The sequence below is a fragment of the Larus michahellis genome, chromosome 4, assembly GCF_964199755.1.
Source record: "Larus michahellis chromosome 4, bLarMic1.1, whole genome shotgun sequence".
Classification (NCBI taxonomy): Eukaryota; Metazoa; Chordata; class Aves; order Charadriiformes; family Laridae; genus Larus; species Larus michahellis.
In genome coordinates, this window is record NC_133899.1 from 71,317,839 (window position 1) to 71,339,050 (window position 21,212).

At 41.1% G+C, this 21,212-nt stretch overlaps 1 protein-coding gene across 1 annotated transcript; it reads left to right on the top strand.

The window, feature by feature from the left end:
* Positions 1-8,090: 8,090 nt before the first annotated feature.
* On the top strand, positions 8,091-9,408 carry GPR65 (G protein-coupled receptor 65). Its single transcript, XM_074585451.1, has one exon. The coding sequence runs from the start codon at positions 8,209-8,211 to the stop codon at positions 9,274-9,276; it is 1,068 nt and encodes a 355-aa protein (XP_074441552.1). The 5' UTR covers positions 8,091-8,208; the 3' UTR covers positions 9,277-9,408.
* Positions 9,409-21,212: the final 11,804 nt, after the last annotated feature.

The following is a 21,212-nucleotide window of genomic DNA, read 5'->3' on the forward strand; positions in this document are numbered from 1 at the left end:
GAAGGGTGCTGGCAGCCCCGAGGGCTTCCTTGGGACTCCCAGTTGGCCCCAGTTAGATCTGCAGCTGGGTTGACAGGAACCCGGAGAGGGATCCTGAAAGCGGGTTTTGACTCGCCCCGCTAGCAGGGTTGAACAAGCCTTTCAGTTTTACAGCCTTCATTGGTAACGCTGCAAGGCAGCTGCATAAAAATATGACCAGCTGAGATGGTGCCGTGCCACATGTTAAAAGTCCATGAGGGTAGCCAGGGTGTTCCCTCAGACTCCAGTTATTGAAAGCATTTGGCTCAGAGGAAAAGTAATAAGGAGATTGGCGATCAGCTTCGTTATCCTATAGAAGTCCTTATAGGGGAACTGCCTGCCTGCTGACCACAGTGTTTTACAGAGGCAATGCTCCATGTGCTTAAAAGAAGAATGAGGCACTGGGAGGTGCTATGGGTGATGTCATGCAGGCAGTGTGTTAGAGCTGTGGAAAAGCCCGGGTTTTGCATGGTTCTGTCCATAAAGAATGCTGTTACTCGAGCCACTGCCTCTCTTGTCCATGTCATTGTGGGATCTAATGCCTCAGTGATGACATTACCTGACTGACGTTTCCTGTTTATTTCTTTTTTAATAACAATACCAAACACTCACAAAACATTTTGCACTTTACAGCAATATCAAGCACTAACTAATGAACCTGCTCACACCCAAATGAGCTACACAGTGTCATTATTACATGCAGAAGGACAGAGTGACTTCCTCAAGGCTACAGTGAGTCAGTGGCAGAGGTAGAATTATGCTCATGGTCCTAATTCACATTCATTCAAGCAGACTGTACAGCTTTGCACACCTGGAAGGTTTGCAAAATGATCATGAATTATTAATTGGTTAATTTTGATAATTTCTCAAATTAATGCATCAAAGGCTTCAGCTTTGGAATTCAGTCTCTTATTCACTCATAGCAGCCTAAAAGTGTCAGCTTTCAAAACTCATATTTCCATCCTATGATGTACTGAGTGCCTCCCCTTTTCAGTTGGTATAGAAAAACATTCTTAGAATCTGTTTTGGTGGAAAGAAGAGGATATTTTGGGGGGACTCTGAGGACTTTTATTCTTCATTAGGAATTTCAACCTTGCTTTTTATCTGTTTTTTCCTTTACACCTTTGTCCATGACCCAAGGGCATGTGATCTGGACCTTTTGTAAGCCCAAGTATAACCAATAAAATTATTGAGGACTTATTAATTGCTTCTTTTGCAGATAATATAATTTTCCACTGTTAATGCTTTTCTATTTCAGTTGTTCTTTCTTGATAGTACTTTAATCTCAGCCAATCCAAAGAACACCTGCTGTTCTGAGATGAACTGATTTGAGATACCATGTATGTCCAGATCTCCAAAAAAGCCTGGGAAACTGTGCTGCTTGCATCAGAAATTAAATTGTTCCATATGGACATACACTTTTTGCATATAGCTTTAATTCCAGAATGTATAAAATGCATCATGTCCCCTCTTGCTTCCTGTGATCTTTCAGTCCCACTATCAATTTTTACAGTGTAGAAACGTATCAACTATATTTGTCTGTTTCTAATAATGATAAGAACTACTTTTTCTTCAGTGAAGTGTAGGAACCCTCAACAGAACAGCAGAACCAGCTCACCAGACATTGTTCTTAGCAGGTACCGTGTTAGGAAAAGGCAGGTGAAAAATGATAAAAGGAAAAATGAGAAAATGACTTTTCTCTGAGTTCAAATAAATGTTTGACTAAATTTATTATAGAAATTATTCTAACCAAGTGACTGGAAAGTCTCCCTTTCACCAAACTTCAGGAGGCTATCATACCAGTTCAGGAATGACCACAAGGAGGATGATTTAGTAATTTAGGCTTCATATAACAAGCGCATCAGTAGAAAAACTGTGGATGAAAAAGTCATGCTCTGGCTGGAAAAAAAGTAGGAACCCAATCTCTGCATCCAGTGGTGAAATATTATAAAGCTGCCTGATATTGTTCTCAAGGAAGTCAGTATGTCCTATTTTAGAGATTTTCAGTTTGCTCATTTGTTTCATTTCTCCTTGGCATTTGAATCATCCAACAGGCCAGTTTTTGTGTTACCCAACAGATGTGCATTTAAAGTGAAATTGTACCCAGTTTCTTAGAAGCTGAATTCAATCATTGCAGACAGAATGTAAGAAAAAAAATCAGAGCGCACAATAAATTATTCTGATCACAGAGGGAAAAGAGAAACTGTGCTCATGTAACAGTTTTTCACCTGCCTAATTGAACAGAATTATCTGTTAAAAGAATCACTTGTATGAAAGACGCATCCAACCTCAGAGTCAGTTTATATAAAAATATATAAATGTGCAGCCTGTTGCCATGCATAAAATTCTGTTATCCTTTGCTAACTAGAACTGTTCACAAACTTCCTCCCATCAATAGGCAAAAGGAAAAAAAAAACAGTAATACAAATTCTGAAAATAATTATTTTTGGGGGGACAAGCTCCTAAAGTAATTGTGCTATATTTTTATGGGGTCTTCTTAGGTGGATTCTTATTTGATTCTGTGGTAAATTTGTTGGTAAATGCAAGTGACAGGTCCTCCAGTCAAAAAAAGACCCTATGTTTTGAACATATACAAGTAAACACAGATAAATACATACACACTCCACAGTATTTTATTTCTGTGGCGTTGTTTCTCTGCAGAATGTATCGTGTCCTAGATAAGAGGTTTATAACATACTCCACTCATGTAATAATGCAATATTTTCAATAAAACTTTTATAAACTTTCTAAAAGTATTCCCAGATTTACCAAGGTTGGTACCATCCTTTCTGCATACTTCTACGTAACTATGTCGTCTTTTTTTCCTATGGATAAGTTTAGACTAATAAGGTCAAAAAAAAAAAAAAAAAAAAAGAAGTTGAGAGATGTGAGGGCTGTTGCTTCATTGGTGTATCGAAGAGCAGCTTCCTGTTGCTTTATCTGATGAAGCTGTTTCTTCTCAGAAGCAGACACAGGGCACACTACCGATGGCATCACTGTGAAACTGCTACGCGGGGACGCATGGCTGCCTAGGTAAGTGTTCAAACACCAAGAAGTCAGATAGGCAGATTATGTTCTGGTACGGATTTCAACCTTGCTCTCCCTTAATGAGATGCTGACATCGTACAACAAAAGGAAGGGACACAAAAGGGGCTGGAAAATATTGCTTTGGGAGAAGGAGTATTTCACTCCCAGCACAAGTGAAACATGAGACAAAAGGGCAAATGACATCAAAAGATTGAATTAGTAAAGGCATGCCAGCTTGATTTATTTATGTAATGGTTGCCATCATCAAAATTGTTGCTTAGGAGAGGGGGAAAGGATAGAGAAGAACAGTATCTGGGGGGGAGTTTTCAGGATTGTGAGCTGTCCTGTCTTCAGTGCAAAAAATGCCTCAGGCCTCACGGTGGCTTCTGATAGCTTTTCTATGTTCTTTAATATTCTATGGCACTAACAAGGTACTCAGCACTATTTATATGAATATACACAATGGTTAAAACTTAGCAGAAAAATAAGCTGTGTTAAACGTAGCTGCTTAGAATACCAAGTATTATGTACATGAAAATATTTTGTACAGGATCTTTCTGTATACATAGAGGAAAACATGATGCACGTAAGGTTAAAGCAAAGTAGTACTCACCTGCATGGCCTGCATCCTAATAAAGCATAGTGTTTTTTTTCTGTTTGCTCATGTTAACAAAATTTTTATGTTCTAGAAAACAGTCTATAAAGTGTATCTCAAAGTTAAAAAGACCGAGCTTTTTTAGACCTGTTTGAGTCTCTACAGAATTTCATGGAGCCCTGTGAGTGAAATTTAGTGTTGCATGAGGAAAAACGCAGTTCATTTTAAGAAAAAATATCCGTGTTACGAAAGGCATGTTTCAACTCTCCTAAACTGTGAAGTTTTTCAGAATTAAGTTTTGAAATCTGCTCATTAGGAAAAAATATCCAGCTATGGAAGGTCCTTGTGCTTGAGGAAGTCAGCTTGGCACTGTAACTTATTTTGAGAACACAAAGCAATCTACTTTGTTGAAATTGCTTTGAGAGAAAAAAGAAATCAAGAAACCATCTGTCTTTCCATCCTGTGGCTGGTATACAATAACACCAGTACAGCAGCTACTGCAGTAGCTCACACAACATTGTTTTCTTCCCCTGAAACTTAACTAAAAAACAAAGTACTTGCAAAAACTTACCACATTATAGTGAATGTTGCTTACAGCAACTTGCTCTTTTATGAACTTGAAGTAAAGGGTGAAATGTATCAGTTGCAGATGTTTCCAAAATTAAACTGGTGTTTATTAGCTAATGGAAGATTTAAATTTTTTTAATCACTGACTAAACTTTTCTGTTAATAACACAAAATCCTTACAGTCTCCATCTTTCCTCACTTCCCAAACTATAGCAGAATTCATTTATCTGAAAAATAAAAAAAGTCTCTTCCATTCTTCCCTCAGAAAGTTGTTTCCAGATAAAGAGTATGGAATATCATTTTGTATTTGTCTTATGAAAGTATAATTTTATACTTACTTTGTTGCTTTCAAAATGTCATAAATGGAGAGACCGCATAAAGCTCTGAATCTGCAAAATATACTGTAAGAATGCATTGATACAAATACAATATGTAATGAGTACTTCAGAAACTTTCACAAGGTTCCTTTACAGGCTTGTTTGCATAAATTACTTGAAGCGTAGCATTTGCTAGTCCATATCTCTAAGTTTTACGTCTGACTGACTTTTTTCAGAGTTCTGTACAGCAGGTTTTCTGTTGCAAAATGACAAAGAGACAGGGACAGTGATAATCAGTGAATAATGTGGCTAAAAGATTAAATTACTGTTGAGATTATTTTTTTTTTCATTTGAAACCCATCAGATACCAAACCAAGTCTATAAAATAAGTCACACAAATCTACAGAATTAGTCACAATGGGTTTGGAACATGAAAGTCAAACCGTTAGACTATATTCTTGATAAATTTTTAGAAAAAATTAACAATCAGTGGGAAAATTTATCAAACATTGTGTTTTAGGATAGCTGTAAGCCAATACCATCCTCCTGGGCAAAACCAGCAGGTACATTCAGTAGCTGAGAGAAAGCCTGGGGATGCTTCAGATCATGCATTCAGGTAAGACATATCATTTTGAATTATGTAGTCCTAATTATCAGAAAAAAACTAAGCAAGGAAGTATGGTATGGACCACTTCCCCTGAGATAAGGCCCCAAGTAACTAAAGAAATGTGTTGTAATCGTAATGAAACAATGCTTTCTGCTTTTATGTTTCCGTGCAAGAAACTGCAGCATGCATTGTGGTATACAGCATTTGCTGACTCGTTGACACACTTCAGTATAGGTCATCAATACATGCCAGAATGACACACTTCGTGTTATTATTCTCACTGAAAGCATGTCCACCTATAAGTAGCACCAATGTGTCATCAAAGCTAGGACATGGATTACCTGGGAAATTCTAGACAGCTTCCAGGGCTTTGTTCATAGAAACTGTTGATGGTACTGGTTAAAAATAAAAGAAAAACATGAGGTATGGTGGCGTATAACCATGAAGGACAGAAAAAAAATGCCGAGGTGGCAAATTTCATGTGGTCTCCAGTCTCTTCTTTGAATCCCATCTTCAGTGTCCCAGCCTGCCGTTGGCCAGTTTTATCTTAAGATATTAGTTCCTTAAGGCAGATCACAGAACAGCAAAGCAAGGTCTTTCCCCAAAGAATATGCTGTTTATTCAGACAAGTGCAATATAAGGACAAGTGTTTTACATTATGATCAGTGATAGCAACAGAGCAAAACTTTTAGAAACAGGTAAAAAGAGAAAGCTGAAGAAAAATACGTGGGTGGTGTGAAGAAATTGGCATGTTGGTCTGTGAGTAGATACGAAAGAGCTAATAAAGGTAACCGTGAGAGGAGCTGTTGTGAGTAACATAGAGACAAGTCGGGAGCTTGTAAGGATGGATCTGTAATATAACAAGTCAACTAACAATGGATAAAGATTTTGTGGGGGAGGGAGAAGGAATTCCAGTTTCTCAGTCACGCGACTAGTAAACACTGCCTCATACTCTTGCTACATTACACACATGCTTCTGAAAGGGCACGTTTCCCTGTTAAACATGAAGAGACCTGCCATAGGAAAAAAAATGCTAAAATGTGATTAGAAGAAGAGGTAGGTGTTTCATCTTTTACTCATCTGGTCAGTTTGCATATGTTTGCTTTGCTTCTGGTGAGAAGTGGGTCATCAAAACCCCTGGATCCAGTTTCTAGAACTAGATTTTTAGTTTGTGATACTTATCTACACTGGTAATCTTACGATGACCTGTTTACTGTGTGGTTTTATTAAACCACGCTGAAAAGCAGGCATTTATGTTTTTCTTCAATACAGACACTGCGGTTTTTTAATTAGTCATCATGTAAGTAACGCTGCTCAATGGACCAAATTGGCAAGTCCTTCTCAAGAATTTTACTTGTCTTTCAAGCCTGTGAATGAATTTAGTTCTGACTGTGAAAAGATAGCCAACTTGATCAAATAAAGCAGTGGCTGGTAAAATTAAATATGTGCTTTGTGACTAGTTTTGTCATTGCTCTCTTTTTTTTCTGAATATGCGTAATAGTTTATTTTTTATCAAAAAAAGATCCATATAACCTCTCAACAGAGGCAATAGACGTGCTTAGGTTTCTCTAATAAACCCACAAACCTCCACGCACACACATCAAACTCATAAAAGGCAGAATGAATGCGCCTATGACGTGGGAAAGTCCTTGGAAGACTCCAAGCTGTCTTCAGTTTGAACTGTTTCCTACGTGGGAAGAGTTATAGACGGTGCTATCTTGCAACCTACTCATTCTACACCTTCTTCACCTCTCTGCTGGCAGCCTAGGCTCAAACCACAGATTGGTTATCACAGGCAGTCTCTGAAGCAGTTAGTGTACTTGGCAGTAGAACTGGACCACAACAAATACTGCGCATTCTCATATTTCCTGAACTTAACAATTAGATCTTTGGAGGAGAGAATTACTGAGTGTCAGAGCTGTGATGTAATCAGTGGTTAACTGGCAGTGTCATAGCTATGATTTTACACCCTTTCTTACTTAAAGGTCAGCTCCTCTAGGCGCTTCTAAGGCTCACACACACAACTCCTCCAGTCCCACTGCTTTAGTCAGGGCTGCCATTTTATGGTATTTTCATGCTGAAGCTGTTGATGCCCACAGCCCTGGTAGCGCCTAAGATAAGCTTAATTGCTACTGGTTTTGTAAACTCATGCATGGCAATTGCAATTCTCAGAGGAAAGAAACGTAAATGAAAAATTTACATTTCTTTAATGTAAATTAAACAGGTACTCAGAGAGTCTCCACCTCACGTGAGCCTGAGTGACACCCTGGCAGATTCTTCTGTGCATGCGGGAACACAATAGCCTGCCAGGTTTCACATGAGGGTTCCTGGGATGTGCAGTAAGCTTTGCTGGAATAGCACAGTTGATGGCAAGTTCTTGGGGGATTGGATACAAAGGAGGGGAGGGGAAGCGGGAAAGTGTGAGGATGCGACAAGAGAAGAGAGTGATTCGCAATAGGGAGACATACCAGCCACATATTCTCTTCTGAGCAGATCCCAACATCTAGCAGTACCTGAATCCCTGTCTTTCTATCCTTGCCTCTCCATTGTCTTAGAGGGGAGGAGGTTATTGCGGATAAGAAATCTGTCATATTCGTATGGCCAAATCCCTAGTGTGGTCACCAGAGTAATAGAAGGTGCACTTTTGTTATTTGTGGTGTACTTTCTGATCTCCTTCGGCTCTCTGACAAGAGAGACCTAGGATTGGAGGACCCTACCCCTCTGGAAATGTCTTGACCACTCATCCTCTTTCTGATGTAGAAGCTTGCATCTGACTGACCTTTACCACCTTAGACATTTGGGTTCCTCTTCCTGTGCGCTTTTAGCTCCAGGAGTCTTTAAAACCTTTGATCTCCTACAAACACAGTTTCTTCCTTCTAAAAAAAGGCATTCATCAAGAAGCCCATGAGAAACAAACAAAAATGTTATAGCTGACATTTTTCCTTTTTGGTAACAGAAGGCTGGAATCTTACCAACCAGGTCCTGAAGAACTAACAGATGACCACACATCAGACTACAGAGGGGGTTTTATTGCATCCAGGCTGGAATTAGCCTAAAGATACTACTCAGGGTGGACAATGAACAACACTACTAAGTGCCATGATGATCACACCCTGGATAAGTATTTGTTTCCATTTGTGTACAGCGTTGTGGTGTTGATCAGCATTCCCATCAACTGCATATCCCTCTATGCATCTTGCATTCAGGTGAGGAAAAAGAATGAGCTAGCGGTCTACCTCTTCAGCCTGTCCCTGGCTGACCTTTTGTACTCTCTGATTCTGCCTCTGTGGATTGATTATGCCTGGAATGGAGATGACTGGAGGCTCTCTGCCTTGCTTTGTCAGATTTCTGCCTTCCTTATGTATATGAATTTCTACACCAGCACTGCGTTCCTTGCTTGCATCTCTATTGACAGGTACCTGGCGTTAGTTCACCCCTTGAAGCTCCAGCACTTGCGCACAAGGAGATTTTCGTTGATTGTCAGCATAATTGTTTGGCTTCTGGAAAGCATCTTGAATTCAGTCATATTGGTGAACAAAGAAGTATTCAGTGATCCTTGCAATTTCACTAATCATACATTATGCTATGACAAATACCCCCTGGAACTGTGGCAGGCATGGATAAATTTATTCCGGATATGCTCGGGGTACCTGGTCCCTTTGATAATCATCGTGTTTTGCTACTATAAAATCTACCAAGTAGTGAAATATAATCAAGCCACAGTAGATGAAGAAAAGAAAAAAGTCAGGAAGCTTATTCTGAATATCACAGTTACTTTCATTGTTTGCTTCACTCCTTATCACGTTATGTTGCTTATTCGCAGCATCAAAGAACCTCAGACCACCGACCCACAGATTCTGCAGTCAATGTATAAGGTTTACAGAGTCACACAGGCCTTAACAAGTTTGAATTGCATTGCCGATCCCATTCTTTACTGCTTTGTGAGTGAAACTGCACGAACAGACATACAAAATTTGCTCAGGTGTTGCTTTTGCCGAGGAGAACGTGAGAGAGACCAAGCGAAACACCATGCTCTGTGCAGTTCTGCTACAAAAGACAGAGCGCTGATCACCTACAGAACTTCCTGTGAAACAGAGACTGTCAGAATGTCAGAAACGAGCGAGCACATTCAAAGCAAAATTTGATAACCTAAAGGAGAAAGAAAGAAAAACCCTCCCCCAGTCTGTACCTAGGAAATACCCCAAAAGTCACAGATACTAATCTAAGTATCTGGAACTAATAAGAACTTATTACAGGATGAGTGACATCAATGGAGCATCAGCACATGTCTTTAAATCAGGCATGGTACATAAATCAAAGTCAACAAACAAACGCACAGTCAAGAAAGATGACCACAACAGGCTGACAAAATTACTGAGGATCACCCACAGAACTGCCTCCTGTCGCAACTTGTTAGCTAGCCTGCGTGCTGGGCATACACGTACTCAGCTGGAGGAAGGCTGAAGTCCTCTTAACCAAGTCATTTGTTTTTCAGTTTTAATGGAAACCTGAGGCTTAGCTGAGAAGAAGCCCCCAAAGGGATTTTTTTAAAAAAAATCAGTACTGCGATAGAAGTGAATAAAGCACGCACACACACGGAGATCATTCAAATGATTGACAAAGGAGCAGACAGTGGTAAATCTTGTCTCTAACCTCATGGTGTAATTTATGCTGCTATATGGTTCCTGTGTTGCATTAATTACTGAAGTTCTCTTTCAACATACCCCTGACATCAGTTACTTAAAATTGTTTACCACGTGTAGATGGCTACTTACCTGCTTTTAAGCTTTTCATCTTTTGTGTTCTAATGTATAACCATATGTCATGCAGTTTCATTACAATGTCAATATTGGGTTCAGATAGTTGAAGATTCATTATTTCAAGTGCCTATAAGGAACCAAATTATAGCCACCGGTAGTTTAACTCAGATGAAATGTTTCCTGATACGTGCAGGGAGGAAAGGGAAGGATTGAAAGGCGAGGTTTCATATCTCCACAATGTAAAGGACCAGCCTTTAGCCTTGCTTATTATGACTGAAATCTGGAGTGTGGTTACGTTTGCAGAGTCAATAGAGCAAGAAGGTTTCTGGAGGCCTCAGCTAGAGGTTCCAGGGCTCTCAGTCTGCCAGTTCTAAAACAATCAAACAACAAACCAACAAGCAATACTGACAAACCAGCAAAGAACACAAATGTACCAACACACAATAACAATGGCAACAAAAGAACCCACATTTTGAAAGGGTCGAAGTTAGCACAAATCAAAAGTACAGCTGTTAATTCAGGGACCTGTTCCTGTGTAGGCTCCTGCAATGGCTGTGTGGTTCCCTGGTAGCCCTGGGCACTCAACCCTCTGAGAAGAGTTAAAATACCATGGAAAGTTGTTTTCTTTTTCTTCTCCTTTCACAACCTTTTCCCTTTTATTTAGTTGCCAGGAAGGATGTTTGTTTATGGCGGTTGTTCGGTTTCGTAGGGAAAAAAATTTTCTTTCCATCAAAAAAATCCCCCTCTAGCAAGTCTATTTAGTGGAAAGATTTTGACCAGCATGCATCTAGGTCTGACAATATACAGTGGCAATATGGAAATTCTTGTGAGAAGATCCCACTGTGTGGAAATTACAAATTACCCCATTACAAAGAGACACTTGCATTGTTTTCATGAGTTCCTGTTTGTGTCTATTTATACTTTCAATTAATTTCCCATTCCGAGAGGGGAACTTGAGAGGCTGAGCATGTTCAGGCTGGAGAAGAGAAGGCTTTGGGGGACCTAATGGCAGCCTTGCAACACCTGCAACGAGGGTATTAAGAAGATGGAACCAAGCTCTTCACAAGACTGCACAGCAGGAGGACAAGAAATCATGTGCATAACTTGAAGCAAGAAGGGTCAGAGTTGGTATAAGGAAAAGCTTTTGAGCTATGAGGACTGCCAAGCAGAGGAGCAGGTTGCACCAAGATGTTCTGCATTCTCCATCCTGACAGGTTTTCAGGACCCAACTGAACAAAGCCCTGAGCAACCTGGTCCGGCCTCATAGCTGACCTTCCTTTGAGCAGAAGTTTGGAACTGAGACTTCTGAGGTCCTTTCCAACCAGAATTGTCCTGTGATTCTATGAACTGTGTATGTCACTATTCTGGCTGTTGCCTTCCTCTCTAAAAAAAACACTGTGTTTCCTCCCCTTCGTTGTTTCCATTTGCTGGATTTTGTTTTGTTTTGATGTGTTGGTTTTTTTTTTCTGTAATACCTTCTTGTGTATTATGAAGGAAAAAGTATGCAAGCAGCAGTGCAAGTTACTTCACCACAGATTTGTCCCTGTACTGACCCACGTATTTTGCAACAGAATGTGAAATTTCACTGCAGCACTGGAATAAAAGCAGAACCAAGTTTCACTGTAACTTCATGGAAAAAAGAACTCACTGGTTCATTTCTCAACCTTTCGCACACCAGAAAGGATGGAAAGTTAATTCTATTGGGGTTTTTACTTTGGTTCGAATAAAGAATAATGAAAACTAAAACTAAAAAGCAAAACTGAGTCAAATTTAACTTGTGCCACAGGGAGTAGTGAAAGCTGGCTGCTCTGCAAGGGACGGGGAGCCAGGAGCTGAGGGTGACAGCCAGACAGGCTGGGCAGCATCCTCACTGACAAGCCAGGCAGTCCCACGGCCCCCCAGTGAGGCACACAGAGCAGGTCCAGAGCAGGTAACCAGCGTTGGCCAACAGCTCTGAGATCACCAGACTAATCCATAGTGACGAAGCAGGTCCGAGGTCAAGCCAGGAAGACAAGTCAGGAAGGCAAGGTCAAGATTAGCAAGGTATGAGGCCGGGCACAGCTGCACCATGTCAGCACTGGCCTCCACACAGCCAGCCAAAGCCCAAGGAGGCAGGAGAAGAGACCACAAACTCTGCTGGTAAACTTAGGGCCCTAACCGTGTGCAAAAAGAGCTTAATTTCCACAAAATTTAAGCCTGAGATTTTATACTTTGTAATATTCCACCAATGGTCGTGAAAGCTGTGGCTTGGACCAGCTTACGTTGGTGTTTTCCATAGCATCATTTCCTATAGTACCTCCCTGCATTGCTGAAGATACACTTCAAGATAAAGGAAAACAATGATGATGACTGGCCTATAGGCTGGGCTTTGCAAAAAAAAGCTCAGGTAAGTTCAGGGTCCTGTCACTTTAGGAGAATAAAATGTAAGCACCTAATCCCTTAGATTCTTCTGAAATGCTCAGTCTTTGTGTTCAAAACACAGCCCTCTGGAGAAACGAGGAAACTTTTAGATGTAGAGACTACAACGTCCTGTTCTTCAATCATTTGTGCATTTACCTCATCATTCTTACATAGCTAAAAATTTACACTTTTTTTTTCATTCTCTCTCCAAATTTGTTTGTCCCAGCTGGACCAAATTTACCATATGAAAGCGACCAATTTCTTTTTAAAATTGCAGTGTTACAGGAGAGGTACTTCTCACTATGCAAAAACGGCGTAGTGAAAAGTGCATGTCTTCATCCGGGCTCCAATCCACACTGTGTATTATTGTTATTGAATATTCCACTTTGAATTCCTGATGGCTCTGCGGGCAAAAAAGAATTGCAAATTCACAGGAAACCTTCCCAATGCAAGGACATTCCTCACAGAAAAGCGTTTATAAAATCCAAATGTCTATTTAGTGGCAAGAAGAAACGCATGCAGTCAAATTCCATCTTCCTCACGGACAATGCCTAAAATCATTAGTATGTGGCCCCAGTGAGTCACTGTAGTTCTATCTCACTTGCCAATCTATACAATAAGAACATGGATAATTAAAAGGACTGTGATGGTAATTTAGTTAATATCCACAGGGTATGAAATGTCAGTGGCAAATGGTGGTGGTGTCAGCATAATAACAGCAGAGGTGAATTTATATGTCAATAATTCACTTAAAGCAGAATCCATCTGCCAAAAGTCCAGCAAAGACAGAGCTCAGCTTTGTAAGTTGGGAGCTTTTCAGTGAACTGTGGTGACCTTGCTGGTGGAGTTTCAGACTTCATTTAATCTGTTTTTCCTGGGATCTTAGCCGCAACCTGCATCACCGCATTCATGATGGAGATCATTATTCTTTTCTGATGTAGCTACACATCAGCTTTGCTTTATTAATGTCACTGGGGTCAGCCCTACTCACATGGTTGTAGGCTAACAGAGACACTTGCACAGCCTTTTTTTTTTTTTTTTTTTTTTTTTTTTTTGAGTCTTCAACACATCTATCTAACTTCAGAGCCACTGAGAAACATGAAGGGAAGTGTGAATTTGAGTTATAAGATTAATATATTCCACTTCCTGTTTCCATTCTCGGAAAATGTCGCTTCTAAAATAATTCTGATTAGTGACAATCTTCAGCAATGCCACCCCTAATTTAATGCCAGTAAAGAAGGGAGTGTTGGCCCACAGTTTAGCCATGTGCCACTTTCCATATTACTTAGCAGTTTCATCAGTGTCATCATTGGTCTAGTTCTCTGTTTTCTAAGGTGGTAAAGGAGCAAAGTGTTCATTTCCCTCAACGCGGTGTAGGGAGAGAATACGGGTGGGAGTATTGAAGCACTTGGGACCAGCACGACCACACCAGCAGAAGATCTGCTTGCGCAGAAGAAGGCTGCGTGGAAGGAAGGCGAAGCGTGGCTCTGTGCTCAGCAGGAGCCAGGGGCAGCTGCTGCACCCACCGGCCGGGGCTGCCGATTGCCAGGGTTTTCATCCTGCGTGAGATGGCAGCTCCTTGTGGTCCCAGAGCCCTGCGAGATGGCAGCTCGCCCCTGCCCAAGGCCACCTGCTCCGCTGCACCTGCAGCATCTTCAACTGCGCTGATCCAAGGCAGCATCTGATAAGTGATGCTCTGGTGCTGATAAGGGGAAAGAGAGCGAAACACCTTGTGCATATCATAAATGTTTTTCTTCTATCGCTGCACCAGAATGGCTGTGTTACTGGTAAATTGCTAGCCTACGCTGACACAGGGAGGTTTTGGCTGCTCAGCTATGAATTAAAAGCAAACAAGCCATTTCACCTAAATCTTGTAGTATCCTAGAAAGACATAAAGTCTGTTCTGGACTGGGGAATTGGGGGAAAAAAAAAAAAAAAAACAACCAAACAAAACACCACCAAAAAAAACCCAAACAGAAAACAGTAAAGAAAAGGCTGTATCAAATCACATGTAAAAAGCCTGACGCAGGTGAATCACAAAGGCAGTGGCCAAGACACAGTCAGATCCTCATCTGTGCCAGCCCAGAGGCTCTGTGGGCAGAGTGTGTCACCTGCACCCTCTGTCCAGCCTGTGTACAGCACAGCTGAACCCCTGTCCCTTCACACCTCGCTGAACAACAGAGTGCACATATATGTACTGATCACATCGCCAATATGGAAAGGGAATGCTAAAACAGTGGGAGGTGTGAAACACCTGGAAAAAAAAAAAAGTGGGAAAATAAGCCAGTCGCTTTTTTGTTCTGTTTTTAAAATTAACTTTGAGTATTTTGGTGACAGGAGTACAGACTCCCATCTTCTTTAAACGGAGTGAGAGAGAAATTGAAAAAAAAAAAAAAAAAAAAAAGATGATATCTCACAAGAGCTGAAGTAGCTCTCAGGAGCTGTTACTTTAAATTTAGTATTTTGAGAAATGTTATTGCTATAGCAACTACTTGGTTAAAGATTCAATACCAGGGACAAAAGATTCTTTTCTTTTCCACTGTTTTGTTTTCCTGGTAAAGTCAAGATCTGTAGTTGGATGAACAAATGAGGTGGTGACAGATTGGGCAGATGCACACCCAGATAGTGCACTAGTGTCCAATCACATATAAATATATATAAACATCACATTTGGTTTTATCTTCATTACCTATGAAGGTAAAGTAAACAAGATAGGGGTGCAGCTCATGCCTCATCATGGTTTTCTCTATGGTTTTTCAGATTGTCTACATGTGGCACATTGCCTTTCAGATGAGATACTGGAGTTATTTATCATAAACAACAACTTTCACAACCTTTTCCCAAGATCTGGTCCTAATATCCCCAAATTTGTGCTATATTCCATCCCAGCTGAAGCTTTATTTTGACTTCTTGTAGAACCTTGACCTTACCTATCTTTTCTCACTGTTTAAAAGCTTCCTGCCTTTTAACAACAGATGTGCAAAGTAGGGCTGTTTTTCCAACCCGGCATGAAAAACTACACCCAGGAACAATCCTGTTTCAAGTTTCTAGTATTTTAGCACAGGGTTTATTTGTCTCTTGATCCTAGCCCTCTCTCAGGGATATATTGAGCTATTGGAAGAATTGTCACCTCCGTTTCCTTCACCTGATAGCTGGTACCTTAGCAGATGTCACGGCAAGTACGAAATCCAGAAAGCTACAGTCTAAAGGAGAAGTCCATACATTGTCTTTTGTTTCACACGCTTAATTATATCCGTGAGGAAACACGGTGAGGAAAATGCAGTTCATCACGGAGACGCTGTGCGGGCAGAATCCTTTAGGCTCACATCCTTAAATGAAATTAAGTGATGAGACTGAGGAGGCATGACCGATGAGATGGTCTCCTCTGGGGAAGTTGCAGGGATTAGCGGCTCCACTCCAACGGACTCAAAGAAAGAAGGTAGGGTTGGAAAAGACAACTCCAGTGACTTCTAGATGCCTGGTGGAAAACTGAGCCAAAGCAGTACAGCACCCACATCAGGCCACCCTCCTGGCTCCACAGCTCTTACAGTCTCTTCCACTTCAGCTTTGCGCAGTCCATCCAGACACACAACAGACGATTACTGGGTGTGCGAGTGGGCAGCCAATGGCCGTAGGACACAGCCCTTCCCCACCGTTTTCGTCTCCTTCACTTGACATCTTGCTGTTCCTACTAGTATCCGAGGCTGAGGCACCAGGTCTCACAGATGACATCTCCAGGGTCTCACAACATGGGCTGGCTTATGGCAACTCATCTTCTGAGGTATCTTTTCACCTTAGGAGACCCAAGGACTCCTGAATGGTAAGGAAGGTAAAAAGGACCAAATTCTTAAAGGACAAGAGGAACACTTAACTATGCCAAATAGCTATGCAGCAGTTCCTGGGATTCATTGTATTCTTATGAGGGAATACATGGCTTCATCCATCTTCTCTGTTTATCCTTGTGGAGTGCAACACAAGAAATAATCCTCAGTAAACTAAAGTTTCTGCTCCTTCTCAGAATGCAGCCCAGCAGAAAGACCCAGAAAAGGTCAAACTATCGATGACTGCTGATGTATTCATGGTAACCCCCGTGCAGTCAGAAGTGAGATCTCCTTCCTAGCATGCAGAGAACGAGCACATGTCACCGTCTGGCATCTCAGCCAGCGTATGTGAACCTACTACAGGTTCTGTGTAGCATTACCAACCCAAGAAAAAGCTTCATACTGAGATGTTGTGCAGGGAAACAATACTGCATTCACATTTGTTACAGAGTTAGTGCCACAAACGTGTGAAATACAGGATGTAATTCCTTGGACAGCTGTTTTGATGCTATCGGTGCCAATTTCCTTCCCCAGCTGCATGGCGGTTGGTGCACAGTGCAGTGTGTCTGTAGGACCTCACCACATAACAGAAGTAGTAAGATACTACCGTGTATTCTGAAGGCATGGCCAGTGACTCAGCATTTAAACTCACATTGAAGTTTGCAGCCGTTGTAATTCCCCATGTTCTGTTTGAGCAGCACGTTTCATCACTAAGTCTAGCGTTGACACTTAGAGGATGATTTATTTTTGTGGAAAGCAGGAAAGAAATTTAGACAGTAGCATTTTGCAGTTTAAAATTAGCTGCTTTTGGAAAGGAAAAATACAGGCCTAAAGTCTTTTTGGATCCCGGTTATAGCTCTAGTAGGTTCAAAATTTGACTTTGGGTAAGCCCGGCATGTGCAGTTTCAAAAAGATCTAGAAATATTTATCAGCAGTAAGCACCACAACTCCATCTCTACCAAGGGGCGTCAAGGAAAATAACTTTATTTGAGAAAACAAAAATATTCTTCCTGTCTTACTGTTATTTATACTCATGATTTCTTCAGAATTTTTTTCATGTTGTTACTTGAAAGTCACAGCTCTTGTAACTGTAGGTTCTTGTGTATTTTCCCTTTTTCTTGTGTTTTATGTTTATCACTGCACAAAGAGTCTTGACAGCATGAATTTTAAATCCCTAAATGTAGGGGGGGAGAAAAGGATCCAAAATACAATGTTTTAAATGTCATTATTTTTTAGTAAAATCTTAACAGTGATTTGATATGCATTTTTTTTTAATCTTAACATTCAGTTTATTTCTTCACTGTGACAGGAAGCCACCCACAAAGGGTGTCAGGGTAGCAATAATAGAAAAGCGTAAACTTCAAGAATCATTTGGTAGATATGAAAAGTTTTGCAGACTACAAATTCCTGCTCAGTCACTCAGGTCAAGCCGAAGGAACCTGCAAAATGGATTTAACTGGAAGCCGTTGCAAAAAATTGCTAACTTGGTGCATGTAGATTTGTCTTTTCTTTGTTGTGCATTCATTTTAATTCATTACAGACCTATTACAAGTGAAACCACTTCTAGATACTTCTTTGGGTTTTATCCAATTATGCAATTTATTTGTTTGTAGCAATTCAGAGGAGCCATGACCAAGAACTCAGAGACCCTTTGAAGCACTACCTGTGCAGGAGGCATAAGACACCCAGTGCAGACATTAAATCTGTCCCTTCACTCAAGGCCTCTGTAAATACACTCCAAAAACATTAAAGTAAGCACCTTAATGATTGCAGCGAGAGATGGTAGCAATCCCTATGCTGGGATACCTATTATTTTCTGGAAAATGCCTGTTTTCCTGTCACCTCAGCAGATTCATTTCTCCTTAAATGCTTGATTTGTTCTTGACAAGTATTATGTAGCATTTTCACTCAAAGAAATGCAGCAAAATATTACATAGAGCTGATGGTCTCGATTGTATTTACAGCAGACTGTCTGAAATGAGTGAGCGGAGAGATTATCCTCACTAGGTGGCGATTTTGCCCTGTTTAGCCAGGCTTTATAGAAAAGCAGAAAAGAGTTCTAGTTTAAAGGTGTGTTTCTTATAAAGAAGAAAAGGGGGTGTGGGAGCAGAGCTGGCCCCTGCGCCCCGTTCCTGTGAAGCTGGGGCGAGCCATCATGGTCCTTTCAGCCTCTGCCTTGAGCTGTCAGGCTATGAATCATCAGACCCAGGAGCCTGAAACAAAAGGCCTAACACTGAGCCTTGTGAGCTTTCTTCCAGCCTGGATTTATTAACTGCTGCTTTACGCTTAGTTTTCTTTGCAAGAACTTTTTTTGTTTAATCGTGTCTCCTTTCTTCCCAGTATTTATTTCAGGATAAACATATACATGCATATACAAGCAACAGGAGTCTGCATTGCTAAACAAAGCAGGCTCTTCCAGTCTGATGAGCCCCTCATTCCCAAACCCATCCCACTAGCCTTTTTCTTCTCATGTCCCAGCCAGGCTCTGTTCTCGGGACTGGCACCAGTTCCACAGTACCACCAGCACTCACTCAGACCCGCTGTAATGCTCCCCTACATCTGCCAAAACACCCTATTTGATATATCACAGCAGCACACACAGGACATTTCACCAGCAGTTCAAACTCATCCCCTTATGGGTCAGCTCCTCTCCTCAGGCATTTATAGCACAGGAGTTCCCAAGGCTGCAGCTTTCTTATTGTCAGCCTCCAAGTATATCAGAACATAACTTTGTACTGCTGAATAACACCCCTGAAGAAATTCACGCTTTACCTTTTTATTTCTTTGCAGACATTCACTTCCCTGAAGCACAGTAAATCATTTTCATCCACATGTTTTCTCAATGACCAGACCTTTCAGTTGCTGCACTAGAGGCATGATCTTCCACAACACTTCTCTAATCCCTGCAGCATCCAACTCCATATCCAGAGCAGTACTGGGGTTTTCCCCATTTTATCCCAGGAGCTCACATTAGAGTAAAGCTTTTCAGGTGCTTTACACTCCCCTTATCTGCTTCCCAGAAGGATTAGGCTGCTTCTCCTGTTAACTCTGTTACCAGCTGTCATGGGTTAACCCCGATGGGCAGCTCAGCCCCATGCAGCCGTCTGATTGCTCTCCCCTGGTGGGGTGGGGGAGAGAATCTGAAGGGTAAAAGTGAGAAAACTCATGGACTGAGATAAAGACAGTTTAATAGGGAAAGCAAAAGCCACATACGAGCAAAGCAAAATGAGGAATTCGTTCACCACTCCCCATCGGCAGGCAGGTGTTCAGCCATCCCCATGCGCAATGGTTCCTTGGCAAGACAAAACACTGTAATTCCGAATGTCCCCCCCAGCCTTCTTCTTCCCACAGCTTTTATTGCTGAGCACGACGTTGTATGGCCTGGGATATCCCTTTGGACAGTTGGGGTCAGCTGTCCCGGCTGTGTCCCCTCCCAGCCTCTTGTGCACCCCCAGCCTGCTCGCTGGTGGGGCAGGGCGAGGAGCAGAAAAGGCCTTGGCACTGTGTAAGCACCGCTCAGCCATAGCTAAAACATCCCTCTGTTATTAACACTGTTTTCATCACAAATCCAAAGCATAGCACCATACAAGGTAGTAAGAAGAAAATGAACTCTATCACAGCCCAAACCGGTACAGCAGGCCAGTTACAGTTTTAGCTGATGCTACTACTTTCTTCTCCTCCCTGTAACTACAATCAATATTCCTTTATCCTTTGCTATATTCATGTTTTTCCTCTGTGTATTAAGACCAGAAATAGCAATGACACAACCTTTTTTCTTTACTTCAGTGACACCTATGAATCTTCTGAACCCTAGAAGTCAAAATATTCACTAATTAGCTAGCTTTGTGAGCAATTTTGGTCTTCATTTCAAAGTGATTTATGTGTTTCAGGAAGCAGTATGGAATGAATTACATTCTCAGCATTTATTAACTTTGCTCCTGTGTGCTCAGTTTTTATTCTAAGCTGTATTGTTCATATGAAAAAAAATGACATTTCAATAATGTGGTGCTTCCAAATGTCTGCAACTAAAACAAGGAATTAAAGCTAATAAACCCTGCATTGAACTCTATGTACTTCTCTTTTGCCGTCAGGACACACTTGGCCCCTAAGCTGCAAATAATGTCCTGTAGTACACCGTCAGCTCTTATTTTGCTGGTTCAATCCTATGTATTTAAATATCAAACTTAACAAAGAAAAAAATTAAACGTTAGGTTGTACAAGTCCATCAAATATGAAGCATTAGGCTCCTTTTCTTCCTTTTCCTTCTGTCTCCATTTCACTAATCCTTGACATCCCTTCCCGTCTTTTCCTTTGTCTTTTTCCGAAGTTCAGTCTTCTATATTGCTCCATCTTGCTCCCTTATATGTCCAGAAGAATATTTATAAAATAATCTCTGCTCACCTCCTCACGTCTTTATTGCTAACATAAGCAACCCTGAGCCACTGCACAGTACAGGGAAGTGGCATGTTGGTGGGAAAGGGGAAAAAAAAAGCTCAGTAGGTATCAGTATTTTGGCTGGGTCAGAAAGGACACATTTACCAGAATGGCAGCCACAAGCAGGATTCAGGAGAATTTTCTCATCCATTGAATGAACTCCAGAGCTGACCACCATGAAGTCTCATGTACATGCAATGACAAAATAAACTGATGTCATGCAACCCAGGTTCCTTTTTACTGCAGCCTTCTGGGTTTTTTCCCCTTTTTTGTTTTTCCTGTTACTGAGTTATTTTTGTCCCTGGGAGTTACTTCTCCGAAGAACTTCTTAATATACAACTGAAGTAACTTCAGAAATGTGGTGTTAACGTTAAAACCTATTCATTAGAATAAACGTCACGTCTTTACCTTACCTTAGAATACTATGACCGTGATCTAAATTCACAATGAATTTCAAGAAATTACCGTACCCAGATAAATGAGCTTTCCTCTGAAAAGTGAGGTTTAGACATAATACTGAGGTGATTGAGTGGTTTGTGAGAAACCTGTGATCCTCCCATGTTTGGGCTGTCCCTAGGTCCTGGAGCCACATTCATCTGCCCCTACTTACCTTCAGGAGCATTTTTTCTGAAAGTCAGTGGGTTCATCTCTGCATTGAGGCAGTTC

Bases quoted from the DNA above. Each gene is read 5' to 3' on its own strand.
- GPR65 (XM_074585451.1), top strand. From the start codon at position 8,209: ATGAACAACACTACTAAGTGCCATGATGATCACACCCTGGATAAGTAT.